The 22,116-nt window shown below is 41.5% G+C and overlaps 1 protein-coding gene across 1 annotated transcript in view; it reads right to left on the reverse strand.

Annotated features, from left to right (window-relative positions):
• Positions 1-9,772: 9,772 nt before the first annotated feature.
• Positions 9,773-22,116, reverse strand: part of fut8b (fucosyltransferase 8b (alpha (1,6) fucosyltransferase)) — an 89,829-nt gene continuing 77,485 nt past the window's right edge. Inside the window, exons 8-10 of the mRNA XM_085247407.1 lie at positions 15,396-15,572; positions 15,087-15,237; positions 9,773-11,523 (exon numbers count right to left, since the gene is read on the reverse strand). Coding sequence (XP_085103533.1) covers positions 11,185-11,523; positions 15,087-15,237; positions 15,396-15,572 — 667 coding nt within the window. The 3' untranslated portion in view covers positions 9,773-11,184. The remainder of the gene's footprint in view (positions 11,524-15,086; positions 15,238-15,395; positions 15,573-22,116) is intronic.

The following is a 22,116-nucleotide window of genomic DNA, read 5'->3' on the forward strand; positions in this document are numbered from 1 at the left end:
GCTGGAGGCATAACAATATGTTATGGCATTAAGATTTAACCACGAGTCCACAGACATGGCGGCGCTTTCCGAGCAATCAGAAGAAATGACATTTCTGTCATTGTCACTGCACTACTCAGAGATAGAGAGCCATCGCTGATATATGCTCATATGCTTCTTTTTTTTCCCTGTTGAGGCATGATAACATCTTTGCAGCTTTCGTTGACGGTGCTGTGATGGGTGTATGCCACTGTTCATGAATGGTTGATGTACTGCAGCTCTAGGCAGTTATTATCCCTACCACATTCATCTTACCGAGGCCATTGATTTGCAATTAGTCCAGGGGTGATGTTACACACTCAGGTCTCTCTTTTTACAACCAGGTACAGTATCTTTTGTGTGCCGCGCACCTCTATTGTTGTCGAGTCCCACTGTGTCGCCCCAGGCTCTAAGTCAGCTTGTATAAAGTATTCAGCCAGTGTGGCGTTGTCGACTTCGACCGTGTTCCTCTGAACTGCTGTGTTTATAAGTATGCAGGCGGAGTGGCGGCGTGTGTCTCCTCAGCCTCCTGCTCCTCCCCCTTCGTGAAGTACGCAGGAGGTTTTATCAAACCCTGACTGGGAAGACAGATGGCTTTGAATAGGGGAGCCTAATGTAAAAGTGGGTGGAGTATGGCGGAGGGGGAGATAAGCAGCAACTGGCCATTTCTCTCTGGCTGTGTTGGGATACAGGGCCTTAAATCACCTGTTATCTCCTGCAGCCTCAGCCAGACGCTAATGGTCATCACAGCAGGCTATACCCCGCAGGCAGCAGCAGGGGGAGGCGGGGCGGGGACCGTGAGATTTGGGCTCTTCTCTCCACTGCTGCTGCAGGATGCTTCATGTGGACACACAATGTGATAGTGGCTTTTTTTTTCTTTTTTATCCCCCTATGGAACATTATTCTTTCTGCTGTACAGCAGACGTTCCACTGACACACTGCCCATTAGTTTACTGTCAGATGTAACATCACTATCCAAGAAGAAATATAGCATAAAAGATTACTTTTTAAAATTGAATACGGTGCAGATTTAGCATCACTTCGATTGGTTTTGATAACACCGTAGCCCCTTGCACTGTAGTCAGCGATACTTCAAGTCCAAAAATGGCAAGAATTCAAGCTGAACTTACAAGCTGTGAACAAGCCAAGAGATTGACCAGTCTAATCCAGGCACAGCGGCCATGGCAGTTAATTACAGAGTGTGTTATTACTGAAAGATAAAGGATCTTTCATTAGGCTGTTTTTTGTGTTCACATGCATCGCTTTAGTAAGTTTTAGTTCAGGGCCGATCTCTCTCTATTTATCCTCCTCTCAGATAAGAAAGCAAGCGCTGACACGGAGTTCAAATGCTAAAGAATGAGAGAAAAGGAAGAGCAAAAGATCGGAATAAAAATTAAAGAAAACCTAAAGCAGAGCCTTGTTTTTCCTATTCCACATCTGTTAGTTAGTAAAAAACAAACAAACAAACATTTTAATGAAAAATGAAAAAGGTGGTGCTGCTAGATTACCTTGATGGCCCTGTGATTAAACATGTACAAGTTGCTGTTGGATGTGTAACAGGGAGCAATGAGGAAAAGTGCAGCACAGACGTTCTACTAATTTAAGTTGCTGCAAACAATTTGATTCCGAAGCAACAGGTCAATTAAAATTCTCATCATAGTGTTTTCTTGTATCACATTCTCTGTGGTTTTATGTAGGCCTAAGTTTTTTGGGGGGGGTTTTTTTTTAATCTAAACATTAACGAAAGCATTACATTTTTTCTAACACTGCTGAACTGTCCTGTGATGACCTGTCTGGGAGTACCCTGCCTCTTGCCCTATGACAGCTGGGATGGGCTTCACACTGCAAAGTGGATCATGTCCTTCTTTTGGCTGCTCCCTTTAGGTGTTGTCTCAAAGGATAGTGTGCCTGCACCTCACTCTATCCTCTGCATCCTTCTCTTTCACACCACTTCCCTGCACGTCCTCCTTAAATGCATCCTTCTTTGGCTTCTGCATATGCAACATGATCCTTTGCCCAAGATATTCAATCTCCTTCCTCTGAATAGGATAAGCAGATGATTGATGGATGGATGGTTAACATTTCATGTTAACAGCTGTTTGTAGGCAGTTAAGCACATTTGGAGCAGAGAATTTAGTTTCACTCTTTGCTTTAAAGTAGACTTGCTATGCTCAACACCAGCCCCGTATTGTTCTTGTTGACCTGCTAGGGTAGCAATGCATGATTCCTCTCATATGAAATCACCCTCTACATGAAATCCGTTATGTTAGCTACAGCTACCCCTCTCTTCCCTAACCCTACTTTTTTCAGATTGATTGCCCTTCATAAAGTCAAAGGGCCAGATTTACAAAATGGGGCACAATAGCATCCGTGGGCAATCTCAAAACAGCACTAACAGGCATGATTAGTTTTACGGGTAATTTACAAAAGTGGGAGTGTTTTTGAAACACAGGTGCAGTCAGTTCATTTCAATGGCAAGCACAAAAAATAAGACTTTTTTTTAGATTTTTTAAAAATCATGTTTTAATCCAGCACCACAAATAAATTGACACAAGTGGAGAAACATTTCACTCTTCTAGCATGTGCTCTTAAATCTCTGCAGCTACCACTGTATCAAACGCACTGGACTTCTTTTGTTTCGTGAAGACGTGTCACCTCTCATCTTCTGTTCTAAAAATCAAATGATGGAGAGTCTCAGGTATTTAAACCCTAGTGAGGGTTGCCCCCTAAGAGGGTCGTTGACCCACTATTAATCATGTGCCTCATCATATGAGCCAAGGTGTTTCTGGTGAAACCATTGTGACACATTACCTCAGCATATTATGTAACCCATTTTAAGTAATCGAAGAACTGAAGAAGCCTCTCGGATGAAACAAAAGAAGTCCATCTGCTTTCTTTGACTGATTTAAATACCTATATTTTACACCTTGAGAAAGGAACTCCCAGAAATGCATATGCAACAGGGTCAGTTACAGTTACAGTTTTCCCTCCACGCAATCTTGTCACTGCGCTCTATTTGAAAATACAGGCAGTACTTTTTGTACCCCCAAACCAGTGTAGGTAAAGTTACTTGAAAAAAGTAATCAGTACCAAATTACTGATTACTTCCACCAGAGAGTAATCCCGTTACTTTACTGATTGCTTATTTTCAAAAGTAATTAGTTACTTAGTTACTTTTTAAAAACACCATTTACAACCTGAATAGGTGATAAAGTGATAGATCTTTCAGTCCAATTCTACTTTTTCTGCATCATACAAAATGTAATCAAATGGAAAAGTCCCTTTTTAAAACTTGTTTTATTAGTTTTAATCTTTTAACTTTATGCATCAAGCAAAAATTAAATTATATGCAACATTCTCTGACTGGAAGAAATTAGTTTAACATTTAAACCTATTTTCTGCACATTCCAGCACATAAAATAAAATATTTTTTGTGTTTACGCTCACTCTTTCAAATAGATGCAAGTAAAACACAACAGAAAATAAATAAAATCAAAGACTAGCAGTCCTGTTGAAGAATCCGCGAGTTTCTCTGTGAGTTTCCCATTACGTCGTTGCGCACTCGGTGCTTGCTTGGAAGTTTAGGGTTTTTTTCCCCTGTAAAAAGTTTTCTTCCCACGCACAACGGACGCTAATGTTTTTGTCACTTCTTATGGAATCAAACTCAAAGTAAGGTCAGTACTTCCACGCTTTAAACGCTGCACGCTCATACTCTCTCCCGCACTCCATATATGATCCATTGTTGATCTGCACACAGCTGTTGTCACGAACGTCGCACTCGCTTACGTCACTGTCTCATGACAGTGACGCTTACAAGCGTAAAAAAAAAAAAATCACGGTTTTAGTAACGCAGTAACGCAGCGTTCCTACGGGAAAGTAACGGTAATCTAATTACCGTTTTTGCAATAGTAATCCCTTACTTTACTCGTTACTTGAAAAAAGTAATCTGATTACAGCAACGCATTACAAGTAACGCGTTACTGCCCATCTCTGCCCAAAACCCAGTTTGCCCTGGAGGGGTGTGTTAGTAAATCTGGCCCAAAGTTTGAGCAGAAGGGAGGTGTGGCTGATGGAGAGAGCTATGGCTGAAAAGACCACATTAAGGATAACTATTCTCACTAATACCAGAGCCAAGAGTGGTAAAAAAAAAAACAGCCTTAAACAAAGCATTTTGAAGGCTGAGCTCTGTAATGATAGGGTTTACTTGTGTTTTACTATCAGAGGGAGTTTCACACATTCCCAGCTAAACCTACAACAATCCGCCGATGAAGTTAACGATCAAAACTAATAAACTATCGTAAGACCGAAGCTGAAGCAAACCACAATTATCCTTTAAAACACCATTGTACACGATAATAACAATATTAGATCCACAGCCATCATTATTCTGCATTATTATGACATCATTGCTAATAACACACTCTGTCTTCATGTGGCTGGTATAACAAAGAGCTTTGACTGGTTTACAACAAAGGAAGAAACAGAGAGTCGAGCGACTGCAGCTCAATTATCTGTGGCATAACCCAGCTCTCAGACCAGCTGTGCTCTTTGTGAAACAACTTGCTGTGAACAGTGTTCTGCTTTTATTTTCAACTAAAAATCAGCACACCGCTCTCAATACGAAATGGAGGTTTACAGGTATAGTACTTTAAATCTAGTATCACCAAATTTAGTGCACCATATGTAAAGTTGAAGATTGTGAGCAACAGGAAAATGTCATATATATCAATATATATATATATATATATATATATATATATATATATATATATATATATATATATATATTTATATTTGTCCTTGCACAATGCATCACAATCAGGAATCCTGATGCTCACATTATGGATTTACACCTGCTTCCAAGTCATCTCCTGAAAAGCCCGAACACATTGTTTCTTTCAGTTAAACCAAATGGATTTTGCCACTGCCTTTGTCTCTGAGCCATTTATTTTAATAATAGTAACAATAACGTTTATTCATATAGTACCTTTGAATTCAGGGTTATGCAGCGCTTTATACCCCTCAGAGCAAACAAGCACAGCGATACAGGGAGGAAAAATAAAAAATAAAAAATATTAAAATGTCACTCATAAGAAAAGGGATAAAAATGAGTTTTAAAAGATAACTTAAAAGAACAGCGCTTTGATGAGCCCGAGCTCCTCTGTCAGATCAGTCAAAGACCTGGCTCACTTTAGTCTTAAAGCCAGACAGGGAAACAGCCAGCAGGTTCCTGTGGGAGGACTTCAGGCTGTACACAGTTTGGTGGTGGTGGTAATGGTGGGGAAGCCCGGCCAAGAAGAGACTTAAGAGTAATCAATCAAATCTTTAAAAGACTATTCCTTTCTCTGCTGCTGTCAGCTATCATTTCAGTGTCAGATTGATGAAACTCTTCTCTGCCTCATTCATCTTCAGTTTTCCTCAGAACCGGCATCCGGTGAGCTCATCAGCTCACATCGCATCCATCCAACTCAACGACAACAACTGCTGTTAATTTCTTTCTCCACCAACGCTAGGGAGTGGATTCAGGCAATATTCCTGATCAGTTAATGTCAAAACAGCCTCACTTAACAACACGTAAAACAAATAAATATGTCTAACTTTTGAGACTGTCCTGGTCTAAGGATAGTGTTTCTCACAACTAAAGCAGTGAAGCAAAGTAATAAATCCTTTCAAATTTCTTTCTTACTATCCTAACATCAGCCTCAGAAGGAGAGCGAACCTGCTAAACTGATCTTATAAGAACAATTTCAAAAATAACAAAACCTATAATTTGTGCTGTATATAAATATAAATAAGATGCCAGGGTTTGCGGTGGTTTTTATTTTCCAAATAATATAGTCTCCGGTGAGTCAGCACTCCATTAAAACTACTGATTTAGTGCATTCACAGCAGGGATCATAGCGAAGTGCAGCACATGTGCCAAATAAAATGCCTTTGTGCCTCTGAGCCATGATGTGTTTCTTAACCACTTTAGCTGAGCCCGCTCCGTGCCAAAAAACAGCTTTATAGGATGAGCTTCATAGTGACGTGAGATAACAGCTGGGTTAAAAAACAAATAAAAAAAACAGAGCTAATAAAATCCAAACCCATGCTAATTGCTGAGTTGATTTAAAGTGATGATGGGAAAGATTGTCACCTACAGTCTTCGCCCTGTAAAAACCTGACCATTTCTAGTTGGAGTTCCTTCCCTCAGCTTTGATGTGGGCCAGCTACCGTGGGGCAGACTTCACTTGTTACTGCTGTGCCAACAGAGTACTGATTGGAGCCAGCCTGGACTACAATAATCATTTCCATTCCCTCTCCCTTTTTTCATGAGTCAGTCAGAATTAATTCAGCTGCCCTTTACAAGATTAGAATTCCACAAGGCGATGGGGAAACCACTTATCTATAATATGAATTCCATCAGTTACACGGCCACATTGAAATCCCAGTCTGTTCCCACAAACTTAAAAGGTAGGCTCACATTTTTGAAACAATCACAAGAGTTATCAGTCACCAGATTGGCTCTGAAGTAATCGTCACCTTCAGGTCATTTAACTGTAAGAAAGAGGGCAATGCGAAGTCCTTGAGATCAGATCAGCAAGAGCCAAAATGAAGCTTTCCCAGTCCGAGCTTGTCTGATTTAAATGCTCGACACACTAGCCTCTTGATTTTATGCATGGCAAGGATCATGCTTGTCTATTCTCTGAAGTCTATTCTCTTTATAGTCTTTTCTTCTTCTTCTGTCATCTTGTTCCTCTCGCCAGCCCAACAAGTTGCGGCAGATGGTTTCCCCTTCCTGAGCCTCGTTCTGTTGATGGTCTCTTCCTCTTGTGCTAAAGTCACACAAGAGAAAATGATGACTGGAGACCGAGGCAAGGATGAAATTCTTGAAACCGTGTGCAATGAACTTGCAATGGTTGCTTCAAAGACAGAATGATTTTGGTGCGTCAAGAAGACATAAAAATGGAAAAAAGCACCAAGGCCGACTGCTATCAGTCTGCGGTTGAATCAGGTCAAGTTGGCAATTATAAAACCTGCTGTTGTAACACAATAATTTCCTCGTGGGGTTGATAAACCATCCAATTAATAAACCTGTAGCTGCTGCAGACCAGCAATTTAACTGTAAAATGACATCGGTGCTTGGCAATAATAATGGCAATATAATACATACATGAATTAGATGGTAATTATTTGCAAACCTTTGTCAGTTTGTCTAAGAGAGATTGGAGTCAGTTTTAAGGTTTAAAGACGGGTCGCCTCACACCAGGTGAACTGTGCAATTGCCTTGCAACCAGTAGCGGAGCGTGTAACAACCTCAACCTCTGGGCAACCAACTTGAATGAGCAGGCAATTACCAGTTATTCCTAAAGAAGCCTGACAACCTATTTTTACACTAGTGTAACTGAACAGTTTAGAGGCTTCGGTTTTATCGCTCTATAAATATAATTAAATAATGTTGGACTGATTTATCAATTTCTTTGGTCCAGACAGAAATATACAGAAAGAAAACGTTATTCCATTTGCAGGTATTGACCTCCACCAACTTAGGTGCTCACTTTTTCATGCTGAAAGTGAAATATCCAGGTATGGTTGAATTGTTATGAACTTTAGATATTTAAGTTGTTCTTTTAAACAACTGCCATTACCATGAGCTGTACCTTAACATCATGAACTCTTTCTATGGTGAACTGTACATGCAGTCACCTACAAACTTACATATTAGGACGCTCTGGTTAGCGTTTTGTTCATAACTCAGAATTGCTGTCAGTGAGGACAGTTTTCTATGCTTCTGGTTTTTATCTGTTGCAGTGTAATCACATTGATAGGGGGTCTCTTTACGACTGGCAGGAAGTTTGTCTTTTAACTCTATGTTTGTGTGAATATTGCTCTATTAGTCTAAGGGAGAAAAAAAAAAGCTGGAACTGTGGAGAAAACGCATGCATTTGGAACTGAGTGAGGTAATCAGTTGCGAAAATTTCCCTTTTAACACACAACTGCATGTGGGGGGTACACAAATGGCCTTGCAGTGTTTTCAAAGAGCCGTGCAACAATTACACCAGAAGTGCAGAGAAAGAAAGCTGCCTGCTGCAAAATCTGAAAGCTTTCTATCAGGAGCGGTGGCCAATTAACAGAATAATTAACTGAACTAACGTCTCTCTTAAACAACTGTTACAGGCCACTGTGACAGCAACGAGTGTATTTTAATTAAAGTGCCCTCCAGTTAGCTGCGTTTATATAAAGCCCACGAGGGACTCTTTTTCCAGGGAAAAAGAGATGTTCAATGAACTGCTGCACACTGCATGTGCATTGTGAACGCCTTGTCAACGTGGGCTAAATTGGTTGTGGATTGTTGTCAAGCGTTGGAGGGGGAGGGGGGGAAAAAAAAAGCAATAAAACTATTATTCTCCCTCAATCGTACCAAAAAGCTCATCATCTCTACCAGCACCACGGCTTTCCTTATGGGTGTCCAATGAAGCATGCAGATCAGCGTCGAAATTAAAGAGGGATCTGTAATGAAACTCCCAGAGCCCCCTGAGTAAGAAAGTAACAAGACAGCCCATAAATAAGACACAGAGAACAAGATCATAAACGATTTAGACACGCAGGAAGTAGGAAATAGGACAGCAGACAAGAGCAGGAAGTTTATGAATGCCTCGCTGACGTACCTACATTGTGAGCCCACAGGGAAACCTGTTTGGCATTTGGGGCAGAAATGTCATGTAGCTGTCACAAGCTATATTTAAATGAAGGATGGCAATGTCTCAGTTGTGAAGGTAGTGATCTTGGTGTTCAGTTTGAAATGTAAATCAAAAGACAAATTTAAAGAGTTCTTGCTTTGAAATGACTCAAATAAATTCACTCTCTTGCTGAATGATTTATAAAACAAACTACTGCTGCTTTTGAAGTTAGGAGTTGGCTCGAATCTGAGGGTTCCAAAACGATATCACTTTGGGCAACGGCCCCAACCTTTTTTGCACCACGGACCGGTTTATGCCCGACAATATTTTCACGGACCGGCCTTTAAGGTGTCGCGGATAAATACAACAAAATAAAACTAGTACCAGTATCGAAAAAAAAAAAAATTATTCATAAGACACGTGAAAAGACCCAAGATAACCGAGTGAACGATAAAAACGATAACAAAATAACGCTGAAAACCGATAAAAACCCTGAAAACCATACATTTCACACCTGAGCCTCAACTCTCACGGACCGGTACCGGTCCGAGGCCCGGGGGTTGGAGACCGCTGACTTTGAGAGTTGGCAGGGGCGTAACTTCCAGGGGGGTTAGGGGGGTTATGACCCCCCCAATAATCAGACCCAACCAATATAACCCCCTCAATAAAATTATGAATCATCTTGCATAAATAGGCTGTTGATTTTCTTCACTAATTTGAGGTATTACCAGCAAAATAGTTGCATGTTTAATCATCTGGGAATTTACCCAGATTTTATTTATTTACTTAGACAGCGATCTTGACCCCCCCCCCCCCCAATGTTCAGCACAAGTTGCGCCGATAAGATAAGTCAAGGTTCTCCTGTTTTTTAAAAAAAAATTTTTTAACGGAGATACTGAAAGATCAACTTCGGGCGATGAGTTATGCTCTCGAAAAATGGATGGATGCCCTTCAGAATATGAAGCCTCGATTCTCAGCTTGTAATGAGTGCAGTGTAGCTGAAGCATGTTTAGCCTGATTGAGTGAAGCGCTTGTTGAGAGTTAAGAGACGGAGGAGCAGATGGTGAACAGAACCAGACCAGAGGGGGAAAAAATGCAGTGTTGGTTTCTCAAGTTTATTCGATCTGTGGTTATCAAAGACAATGCCCAAGAACATAAGTTATGAAAAACAAAAAAGCCTTCATGATGGGGAATTTTGATATGACATATCATTATTATTTTCAACATAGGCATATTTTCCTCATTTATTTTAAAATAGCAATGTTAAAATTTTAAAAAACTAACGACAAACAAAAAGAAAAACAGATGGACAGAAGAAACAGCAAAGATGCCGAGAAGGACATTATCTCAGTGGAGTGCTTCGTTTGGTGAGCCCCGGGACGGCTCTTGTGTCTGCGTGGGTGTCTGTGCGCGTGCACTGTGAGTTCACCACACTCCACATAATCTTACCATTGTTCGTTACCGGCGGAGTGACTGGCGTTCCCCGTTGTTCTGAGGGGATGAGGACAGTCCCCACTGTCGCTGCCAGTCTCAACTGCACAAACATTCATTCGGGGAAGGAAGAAATAAAAAAAAAACAACAAAAAAAACCAAAAACTGCTCACCAGTAACCAGGCACCTGGTCATGACATGGCCCCTTAGATTTAAACAGCACACACAGGCACACTTTGATCGCACCCATTCATCCTCTCTTTCAACACACACACGGACACAGTACAGTATACAATGCACAAGCCCCATACATACAAAATTAAGACCTTAAAAAGACACTTGATAAAAGCACAACATGGTATTGTAAAATTAATTGCACGTGAAGAGACGAGATGGAGGAAGCACAGTAAGAGGGGTAAAGGAGGAAGGGGATCGAGAGGGGTGTAGGTGCGGTGAGCGTGGCGAGAAGAGGGTCCAGTACATTCAGTAAACAAAAACAAGAGAAAACGAACAACAAAAAAAGGCAAGATTAGAATCAAAACCACTGAAAAGAATTAAATTAAAAAAAAAAAAAAAAAAAATCAAAACACTTCTTTTCCAGTTTGTCATTTTTTTCCTCCTCAGTCATTGATTCGAAGCTCACTCTACAGTAGTCCCGGCGCCGTCTCGGGAGAGAGACAGCTCGGTCGGTTGTGTAGATTTTTAATTGTTTTCTTGCTTTATTTAAAATCAATGTTCACGTCTAAATGTCTACGGACCCGATATCAGAACGTCAGGCGGGGGAGTAGTGGTAGGGTGCAAGTCTTCCATGACCTGACATATGCACAGGCATTTACACAAGTGCGCACACGCGTTCTCTCCCACATACACACACATTCACGCTCACGCATTAACACACAGAGTGCATTCGCATTCCTATCACCCCTGGGTACAGGCTTCCTCTTTTCTTCTCAGCTTAGCGCACTAAGTACGCCTCTCTCTTCTGTACAAAAAGCAGCCTCCTTCTCTGGAATCGGAGACTACATGTTTTTTTTCCTCACTCCTTCTCTTAATTTTTTTTCGATCATTTCTTCTTTTACTTATTTTGAGAGTTGAGCAGTTTGTCTGCCTCGGGGTACGTCGGGTACTTCACGGTCTCGATTTTCTCTCTGACCTTGTAGGAAGGGTAGAGGCCGGTGCGGCCCAGTTTGCGGTTGATGCCTTTGGAGTAGCCGTCCCAGTGGTTCCCGGCCACGCCGATCACGTCGCCGGGCTCCAGGGGAATGTCCTCGCTATTGCGGGGCTGGTGGGGGTAGACGGCAATCTGATTGTGGGCGTTTTGACCTCCGAAGTAGTAGATGTCATCCAGAGAGTAGAAGAAGGAGGAGGCGTCTGGATGCAGTGTCTGCATAATCTCATAAGCCACACGGCAGACCTGAAACAGAAGCACAGCCAGGTGTTATTTTTATAGAAACATCCATACATGCTCAAGATCTCAAGCCGTCTTGGTGATAATCGTGTTGAAAGACAAAGAGGGACTTCGACATATACATTTTCAGTCCTAGCCAAAGAGACATAGAACATGGTAAGTGACTTATGGATGGGAACTGTGTGTTTGTTGGTGACCACATGACTGATTATCAAAGCGTTTCACACTGATAAATTCGACAGCTTCCTCACATTTTTGACTTTTGACTTTTTATTCCTACAGCACATTTATGAATGTGTACCGACTCTCTCAGGTGCCTCTCACCGACTTTGGACTGATCTCAGTGTAAGGAGCATTAATTTGTGGATAAGCAAAGAACAGGAATTTAATGCTTGCTCCAGAGTGCCGTGGCGCTTCAGCTCTGCAATGGTGTCAATAGTGAGCAATGCTAGCTAACGACAGCTTGTTGATGTGGAGTCCATTAATCACTATAGACTCCCGGACCACGAACATCCTTCTATTACTGTCACTACATGACAGAAAATGTGAATTCCCAGTCTGGTTTGCAAGTATTATGCTAGGAAATCACCTGGTAAAGCCTCTATTACACAGACCTAGAGACCAGTCAGCAACTCCCTAGAAACCACTGGTTGCTATGGAAAAATGTGTATTCCCTGACATGTTGGCACAAACCTCCTCGTGATTGCTTTGCTTGCTAGCAGATTTGCACGCTCGCCTGTAGTTTGAATGAAAAAAAGCAGACTTCTCTACAAACACACCAGTGAAATTGTGATAAGCATGATCCAAACCAGAGATGGAGAAAAATTCCCCTTCAAAATAAAAGTTTTGCCTTTTAAAATGTGCTGGCTACATTTCTGGTTTGTGTTACATTGTTTAAAGTCAAAAGGCTGGTAGTTAGCAAGTGTTTGCAAATAAGTCAGTGGCTTCCACGAAAACTAAACAACCATAATATGACCGGCTTCACCGAGTGACAGCCAAGAACCTCGAGGATACATTTGTCAGTTAGTCTGGAAATACATGATCTTCCCTAGTGACTGGTGGGTTCATATTGAGGTGCTCAATCCCCAATATGGTAGAAAACGTCATGCAATCCAAGCATGAAGTCATGTGTATTTGTTAATGTTTTTGATTTAAAAAAAAAAAAAAAAAAATCCAGTCAGAGGGTAAATGCTACATGGGGAAAGCTAACGCTATCATCATAATATGGTATGTAGTATGCTAAATGCTAAATCCCACATGCTAAATGCAAGGCCTGTGGTCCTTTAAGTTATATAAAGTGCCAGCTATAATGCGTCTCTCATGCACAAGCACACCAGTTGGACTACACCCAGGCTGTATTGCGATAGCTGGTATGTTGGCATGTTAATTATGGCCTCCTGACTCTTGATTGACATACGCAGAGTCCTGTGATTGTCCAGTCGTTTTGAGTTAAAGAAATGAACGAACAAAAGCCGGACTTTAAATACAGGTGGGAGGAAGAGCATCTGCTCAATAACATAAGACAAACAGGTTTATCCTTTATGTGTGGAGCTCATGTGGAAAAATGAAAGAAAATACCATCAGACGACATGAGCAAACGAAGCACCAAAACAAGCACTGGGATGTGCACATACAGCAGAAACTCCAGAAGGTAGAAGAGTTAAAAACAAAAAAAAGAAAAAGAAATAAATAGTCTGGTGTCACAGCAGACAAAAACCAAATCTCAAAGTAAAGCTGCTGTAACAGATTTACTGTGGTGGAAGAAATAACTACATCGCAGCATTTACTGAAGTTGAGTTTTTGAACCAAAATATGGTTAAAGTGCGCAATGTCATGTGTCAAAGTCAAAAAGCAAGCAGTTTTTGAGGTGAAGCTTAAGCAGACAGGAGTGCCCGCTATGTGCAGAGAGAAGAGCAGCCGTGTGAGCATGCTGAAAGAAAAACTGCACGCTGCGTCACACACCAGGAAGGTTTGTGTGGTAAAACTCTTAAAAACTAAACATGTAATGAGCACAGCAACACCCACAGTTTACTTTACATGAGCCAAAGGTTTGAATCGTCGCTAATTTCCATCACCTCTGGAGGAGGTGAGCTCCCAACGTGAAGCCCCGTCACACTGAGGTGCGATGGCTAAGCCGATGGAAAGTGCTGAACAGATGTTTCGAGTTGTCTGAGGAAATTTGTCAGTACATGGAAAGCAAGGGGAGAGACGCCACAGAGCTCTGACATGAAAAGTGGCATTGTGAGTTGGGGTTTCTGTGCAACATAATGAAACATCTCAAAGCGCTAAACCTCCGGCTTCGGGAGCGGGATGGTGTGAGTATAGACATGTACGCTGCAGTCGGAGCTCTTAAAATGTGGGAAAAGCGGGAAACGCTGGTCTCTTCCTGCGTGCTGCCAATCAATGACAAAACAGGTCTCTACTGCAACATTTGCTACAAGTGGACGTTTTGCTGAAAAAAACTGAGCATGCATAGTACATGAAGATTTGCACGTGGAGATTTGCCCAGAAAAGTAAGTTTCACTTTCTCAGCAAGTCATTCTGGAAAGAGCACCTACAAACATTTAAATCAAACTGATCAAACTCCAGTTTAGTGAAACACTCAAGACAAAGTATGGCTACGTGGGCGCTGCGCAGTTCCCACGTTTTATCGCCAAAACGATGCCCCAGCTCCGCCGACAAGCTGTGAGAAAATGATTTCTTTAGAAATGACTCAGACTTTAAAGAAAGTAAGACACAAAAACTAATGTCACTTATGTATCTTTTATTTTTAATGTGATCTCATCTGTTTGTTTGCTCTCTCAGAGCCGTTTAGATCTTAAATCTGAATTCTAAGAAGTCTTGGGAGAAGAACAGCTGAAAAAACACAATAAATTCAAGTATGTTTTTCAATAAATATCAACACAGTGTGGCTGTTTGAGTTGGATCCAGGTATTAATTTTCTGTGACTGAGTTTGACACCCCTGTGCTAAGTGGTGCTGATTTTATATATTTCACTATTCCAGCACTAGCCAAGAACAAAGTAAGGCGCTGGCTATAAGCCAGTCAAATCAAATTCACTATCAATATACTTCTACTTGGGTATATAGTATAAACACTTTTTTAGTTAGTGTACAAAACAAATCGCAGGCAACATAATAGTGCGGGGAAAGTGTCGTCCATGCCTCGTTATTGTTTTGGCCAAAGCTAAACTACACCTCAGAGTGTGCGAGCATACTACAAAGGCGAAATATAAGATGCTGACAACAGAAAGGCTGCAGGTCTTATCAATAAAGCAGCTTTTACGCAGGTTATGAAAAGAACCTTTATGCGTGAGCTTGAGAATACTTGAAATATAGTTAACAGCACATCCTGACAGATTACAAGGTTTATTTTTACTCCACATCAACCGTATTTGCTTTCTCGCCTCCGTGTCTGAAAGCATCAACATTCCAGTCAGCTCTCCGAGTTACTCCGAGCTGCTTTCATCCCAACATCAAATCCATCCTGACCTTCAGTTTCATGTGAAAACATATCAAAGACACCGTTTCGTGCTCTCTCCAAAAATGAACTGGAAAGCGTGAACTGACCTGCGAAGAGAAAGTGCAGACCAAGAAGTCGGTTTGGGAGAGGAAGTGGATGTCAAGAATGACTCCTCTAAGAGAGTTCTCGGTGTAGCGGTTGTGGAGGCCGGCCGACCACGAGATGGAGTTATCGCTAATGAACTCATAGTCTGGGTACCTGAAAGTGATATGCACACGGAAACACAAATAAATACTTCAAATACACACTAAGGAAACAAAATGAACACGGGCAGATACAAAAACACGCTGTCACGTACGCATCAGTCGGACATAAACACTCTTACAGATTACACACACACACTCCTAGACACTGACTTGGTCTTAGCTTCTTGCAGCAAAGATGGGTCATCGGTAGCTAGGTAAACCCGTTTCTTGTCGACATGAACACGCCTGGCCAGATGTTGGAACTGCTCCTCCACATGCAGCATGTACTCCTCTATGGGGTGGAAGGCTGCCTCAGTCCCCACTTTATCTGTCCTCCTCACATGGACTCTGGAGACAGAGAGACACAGATAGGGCAACAAATTAGTCATCTATGTTAAACTTACACCATTAAGTTACGACTAATCAAAAGGTTTTTCATTGCATTAAACTGGTTATTTGCTTGGCTTTCTGATATCTTGAATGAAGTCTGTGTTGAAACGTTCGGCATTTTCTCTCCAGGCCATAAAACAGTCGTAACACAGTTATGATGGTGCAACTCATAATTGCGTTACACGGTGCCTAGTTCTTGTGCTTACATTGCCGGAGGAACATATTTTGTTTCAATACTGGTTACTGGTTGACTAAGCTAAAAATGTAATCTACAATAACTGGAACATGTGCAACTGCTGAAGTATTTTGAAGATCCCGGCGATTGATCACAATATTTTTACTGCGCCTTACAAAAACCCCCCAAAACTAAATAAATAAATAAAGAAAAAACACGTCTATATTCAAACACATTCAGGGAACCTAAACTCTTATGACTCCGAAAGGAATTACAAGTGCAAGTAGCAACCAAGTGTGATAATCAGATGAACCTGGTTTATTGATCATCACCACATGCGGCTGCCTCTATAAAGAGCACAGGTTGTGGCATTTTGCTAGTGTGGAGCTGTCACCACAATATGAGAAAAAGACAAGTATGGCTCATCTTGAAGGGTTTCTAGGAAAACGCCTTATCTCTCTAAAGAAAGAGCATGACGCACAGATTAGATTTGCAAAGTTTCATCTGAACAAACCACAAGACTGGAAAAATGTCCTTTAGACAAATAAAAGTGGAGATGTTGGGCCATAAAACACGGCGCCATGTCAAGTGAAAGACATATAGCACATTAGCACAAATGATGCATGGTGGTGGAAGGATGAGGATTTGGGTTTGTTCTGGAGCCACAGGAGCGGAGCACCTTGAACTGACCATGAACTCCTACCAAAGTATTTAAGAGTGAAAGAGGCCACATGTATGACACCAAAAGCTTGGCCGATCCCGAGTCATGCAACAGGACAATGATCACAAGCACAGGAGTAAATCTACAACAGAGTGGCTGAAAAAGACTGCATAGAGTCCAGTGAAAACTTTCACAGGACTGCAATGCTGATGGATGTTCAATAGATATGACCAAAGTTCCTAAAAATGAGGAATGGAAAACATTCAGATTAACTGAGGTGACAAAGTTAAGGGATTTATTTTCAAAACGGTTAGAAGCCAATAACAGTCGGGGGAAAAGAAGCACACGGTCGTGACGAGAAAAGAAAATACACTTTTTTTTGTGTTACCGTCATTGACGAAACCTAGTTTTAAATCCACACCGATCTCAAAATAACAGTAAATTCATGTTTTGTTCACAACTGCATTTATTCTGCTGCAAACGTAAAAAGGAAACAGCACTTTTACTTTAACGGCATGTTTGGGGAATCTTTCCATTGTTAGTGTAAATGCACACCCACAAAAAAAATGCTAGGATAGAGACAAAGTAAACAAGAAAGGCCAACAGTGACAAGAGAGGAGTTTAAAGGATGTAGCGAGACAGAAAAATGGAAAGAAAGAGCAATAACCAACCCAGCTGTTTTTATTCCTTTCTTTCTTTTTTTTAAGTATCCTTGTCCTCGCTTCCAGTAAGAAAGGACAAAGAGAGAGTGCTGTCACTGCTGTACATCTGACAAAAAGAGCACAGCTTGAAAACGGAACAAACGATGAGAACTCCTCCTCGGACACAAAACCATCTGTCAACCTGATGGGTGCAGAAACACAATTTTATTCCAACCATAACTATTCACTTACGCAGCTACCCAGCTATATCTACATTGTGACTTCTGCCCTCAGGGAGAAAATGAAATTTATAAATATGAGACTGGAGAAAAAGACATTTTAAGTGTTCACTTCTTTTTTTGGGGGGTGGGGCAAACATGTGTGCCTTTTCCACATTAATATAATTCCACTATGGGAGCTGGCCAGTACAACCAGCTGTCTGCTGCTGGACAAGAAGCAGTTCCACTGGAAAATCTACAGTCAGAGGCACCTAGGTGAAACCTATTAGTCTTTTACTTCCACTTATTCGGGATCTCTCAGCTGCTTTGGGAGTTGAAAAAGTTCTGTGACCTCACGGTTGCCTTGATCTCTTTTGTGAGAATGAAGCAGAAGTAGAAAAAGTTAGACGTTGAGAGAATAAACACTTTGTCTCTAATTTCTACCGCTGGCCACAGATCAATCAGTAACTATTGAGTTTGCTCGCCTTTATTTACGTGGCAATGAAACCCACAGAATGGAGGTGAGAACAGCAGGTGAATGGGCGCCGTGAGTCTTTCATTCAGCGTCGATGTCTCTGATCGGACAGAGGTCTCGACATCAGGCTTTCCCATCCTTTGTTACGGTGCCTCTCTCCTGCTCCTGCTCTTCTTTCATGTCTCCCGTTTTTTTGTTCCCACAAACCCTCGTTTTATCTCGCTCTTTTCTCTCTCTCTGTCAGAGCGGCAGAGGCCGCTGTGAGGTACTGCTTTGCTCTTAGCCCCCCCAATCCCACCAGCGCTCTCCCACACAACTGCCACAATAATTCAATTCACTCCTCCCTATTCATACAATATTGCCAAGGCAGACTAATTCTCACGGTGGGTGTAAAAACATACACCCGCACCCTAGACGCAGCAAGCGCTGATCCTGGCAGACTACGACAATAGCATACAGACAAAATGAATTATTTGTTTGAGTATGACCTCAGTACTCTGCCCACCGGAGCTCTGGGCTGCTGGGCTTTGGAACTGTAGCTGCTATTAACATTTGAATCTTTAGAAAACAGCTCATATGATAATTACATACACAAAAGCTGTAGAATCACCGCTGATGCAACTTGTACTTTGACACCAAAACATGTCAAAGTTGTTATTAAGATTTATCTCCAGTGCTCATAATTATAGATTATGACAAATTAAATATAATGCCATCATCAAGTATCCTAATGAGCTGTCAGGGCTACAGTAAGCCTCTATGAAAGACTAAATTATATTCTCTGTTGGCAATTTGGTGATGGGTAGTGTGGGTAGTGCCATTATATCACCCCTAAATGACTTTAATGGATGAATATTTGGTGACTGTGATGGTCATATCATGATCCAGATCACGCTCGGTGAGCACTCATGAAACAAAAAAGGTTATACCTTTCCTTTAGTGTACACCAGACCTTATATAGAAAATAGATCAACTCAGATATGTATAATATATATGAAAGGCCCGGGAAACTACAGTTTTGCTTTTCATATCAGCACATTTTAAAACTTGTTAGCATGTCATCTATTATGAGATTACCGCCAACACAAAAAAGGGAAAAAAGATGCTACTTCACGAGTAATAGATGATAGATTAAAAACAATCCAGGTAATTTTCAAAGGAACCAAAAAGCTTTAAAAAAGTTGAATAAAAAGAAAATATGCTGCTGTTTATACACTAGAGTCTCTTTAAGGACAGAAAAAATGTCAGTGAAAAATATCTGAAGCAGCTTTTTTTCATGTAGATTTTTGTATTATTGATTTTTTTTTTAATGTTTGTTCCAAAAGATATATTTTAGCCTGAGTTTACAATGAGCTGAGAGGTTTTAAATGTGCGCAGTCTAATAGAAGCTGTTACAAAAAAAAGAAAAGGAAAAACAGAATACACATGACACAAGGCTTCATGGTAAATTCAACACTTGGGAACCCCTCTGTATCTGCAGTAGTGGCAGTGTTCCCACTTGCTTTTTTCCCCTCTCTGTACCTCTAATATTAAATCGCAGCAGGCCGGACCTGCTGCTTTTAGTCCGTGGCTTCCAGCTTTTCTGCAGCTCGCATCCAAAGGGAGCAGCGGGGCATGAGTGGTGGTGTGGTGGCTGAGGCACGTGAGGTCGGCTGGCAGTTGCTGGTTGCTCTGGGGACAAGCTGCCTTTCTATCCCCTCTTGGTACTCTCTCCATCAACCCTAGCCTTTCCCACCAGTGCCGCCCTCTTGCCTTTTCCTTTCAGTCCAACTTTCACATCTTACATCCACCAACCCCCCACTCTACAGACACACTTATAATGCCTTCCCCCACAGTGCTGATAGAAGCACACAGGCACTTTGTTGTAACATCACTACACAGTGGAGTGGCTATATCAAGAGCTGAGAAGGGAAGAGGGGGGAAAAGGAATAAAAACTTTGTTCTACCCAGCGCCTCATTTCAATAACCCTTTTCCCCAGCGATATGTAGGGAGAAAAGGGTGGGATATACGTGTGTAGGGAGGGGGGAACACAAAGAACTGTGATAGAGATGTGTGGAAAATGATGAGAGAATTGTGGGTATAGATCTATGCCTTGGGAACATGAGGAAGAAGTGAGGGAGAAGCATAAAAACGGGAAAACTCCTGGAGCAGAATGAACAAATGAAGACAGAAGAACAATCATAAATGAGCGGATGTGAGAAGATGGTAGAGATTTATGGGCTCAAAATGTGGTCATAAATATTTTGTACTTGTTAATCAGTTTTGTATGTGTAAACAGAATTTGTGTGTGCGTAAAAAAAGGTTTGTATGTGTAAAAAGATTTGTGTGTGCGTAAAAAAGATTTGTGTGTGGACTTTTGAAACTATTTTTCTTCCTTTCATCTGATTGGTCAATGTCATGTCAATCACAAATGTAACAATCCAATCAGAGAACAGATGGGTTTGGCTGTCGGAGGAGCACTTTTTTGAACTGCAGGTCCTTGAAGGGTAATACAGTTACATTTGTGATTGACATGACATTGACCAATCAGATGAAAGGAAGAAAAATAGGGTCAGAATTCGTACTTGTAACTTGCAGGTGATTTTTTTGGCTAAGTCCACGCACAAATCTTTTTTACGCACACACAAATCTTTTTTACACATACAAATCCTGAATTACAAGTACAAAATATTTATGACCACATTTTGAGCCCATAGAGATTGACTACGCTGGGATGAGTCACTGAATTTGAAAAAGAAAAGTGAAAAAGGAAGGGGCGGGGGGCTAAAAGAGGACGGGGAGAATGAGACACAGTGGCAGGGGTGATGAAAGGCAGAGAAGTTAAAAAAAAGCCCACAAAGAATAAGGACAGAGAGTCGGAGGAAGAAAGAGAGTGAGTGGAACAAGCCGGAGTGAGAACTAAAGCAGGACAGGAAAAGTGAGGAGACCTGGGAAGCTCGCTTGCAGCAAAATGTAAAGAAGAAAAAAGAGAAGTTATGAAGGCCGAGAAGCTGGCACAAAAGACTAGGAACATATGGATGTGAGAGTTATGAAGAGGATGACAGAACTAATGCAGGCTGACTTCAAAAAATATTAGAAGATATCTCTTAGCTTTTTTTTTTTAAATTTAATTTTATTTTGAACTACTTCCTTCACCAGGCGGAGTCAGTCAGTCTCGTGGGATGGAGCAGAATTTCAAGATGATCTCAGCAAAGTGCCTGGCACTCATTTCACATACTTTCAGATGACTGACAGCTTACTAGTGATTATGTGTCTTGTCCTAATATATAAAAATCCTCCTCCCTACTTCTAGACCAAGAGGGTTAAAACAACTGCCGAGATATATTCGCAAAGTCTCATTTGATCCAGGTTTGAAGTGGTGCAGGAAGGAATTATTTATGAGCCAAGAGGAGCTGGCAGACAGCACATGGATGTTGGTTGACTGAGTGCCTGACAGGGATACAGAGAAAAGTAAACAAGTAAATAAACAGCTACATGTCTAACCCATTTCTTAGAAGGCTGCTATCAAAAGTGGCTTACAGTACTGTGAGCGTTCCCACAAAGGAGTGGCCCTCGTGGGAACGGATCTCGTCATACTTGTGAATGCTTTTCAACAATGCTGCGCTGGACAATAAGGAGTATCAAATCACTTTCAAGCATTGCGAGCCAAATCTCTGGAGGTGGCACAACACTAAGCATTAAGAATAAAAGCGAACACATTATCGATGACTGAAATCAGACCTGCTGATGACATATTTGGCAAAGATGCTCTCATCTCATCCGCACAGCTGATGCCAAGTTTCCTAAAAAGTAATATTTAAATATTTGTAACCTCGTAAATGTCAAATTTTAAGAGGACCGATAATTTTTCTGTTGTATATGTACTGTGACAGTGGCGGATGTTCATATTAAACAGGTTTTAACTAATGAGGTCATTGGATGTAAAAGTAATCCCTGTGAGATAAAAGTCAGGCTTCCGACTGCCCCAAATACTCAGTACTTTTATTCTTCTCCCGGGTTCGAATGATGCCAGTGATAGAGGATATCCTCAATAAGGTCACATGACTGTTTCCATGGGGCGACCGTGGCTCAGGGGGTTGGGAAGCGTATCTGTAACCGGAAGGTCGCCGGTTAGATCCCCAGGCTCTCTGTCCTGGTCGTTGTGTCCTTGGGCAAGACACTTTACCCTACCGTCTACTGGTGTTGGCCAGAGGGGCCGATGGCGCGATATGGCAGCCTCGCTTCTGTCAGTCTGCCCCAGGGCAGCTGTGGCTACAACCGTAGCTTGCCTCCACCAGTGAGTGAATGAATAGTGGCATTGTAAAGCGCTTTGGGTGCCTTGAAAAGCGCTA

This window comes from Mchenga conophoros, linkage group LG15 (genome assembly GCF_057382185.1).
Source record: "Mchenga conophoros isolate Kocher_MC1m ecotype Shallow Benthic linkage group LG15, M_conophoros_male_GT1.1, whole genome shotgun sequence".
NCBI lineage: Eukaryota > Metazoa > Chordata > Actinopteri > Cichliformes > Cichlidae > Mchenga > Mchenga conophoros.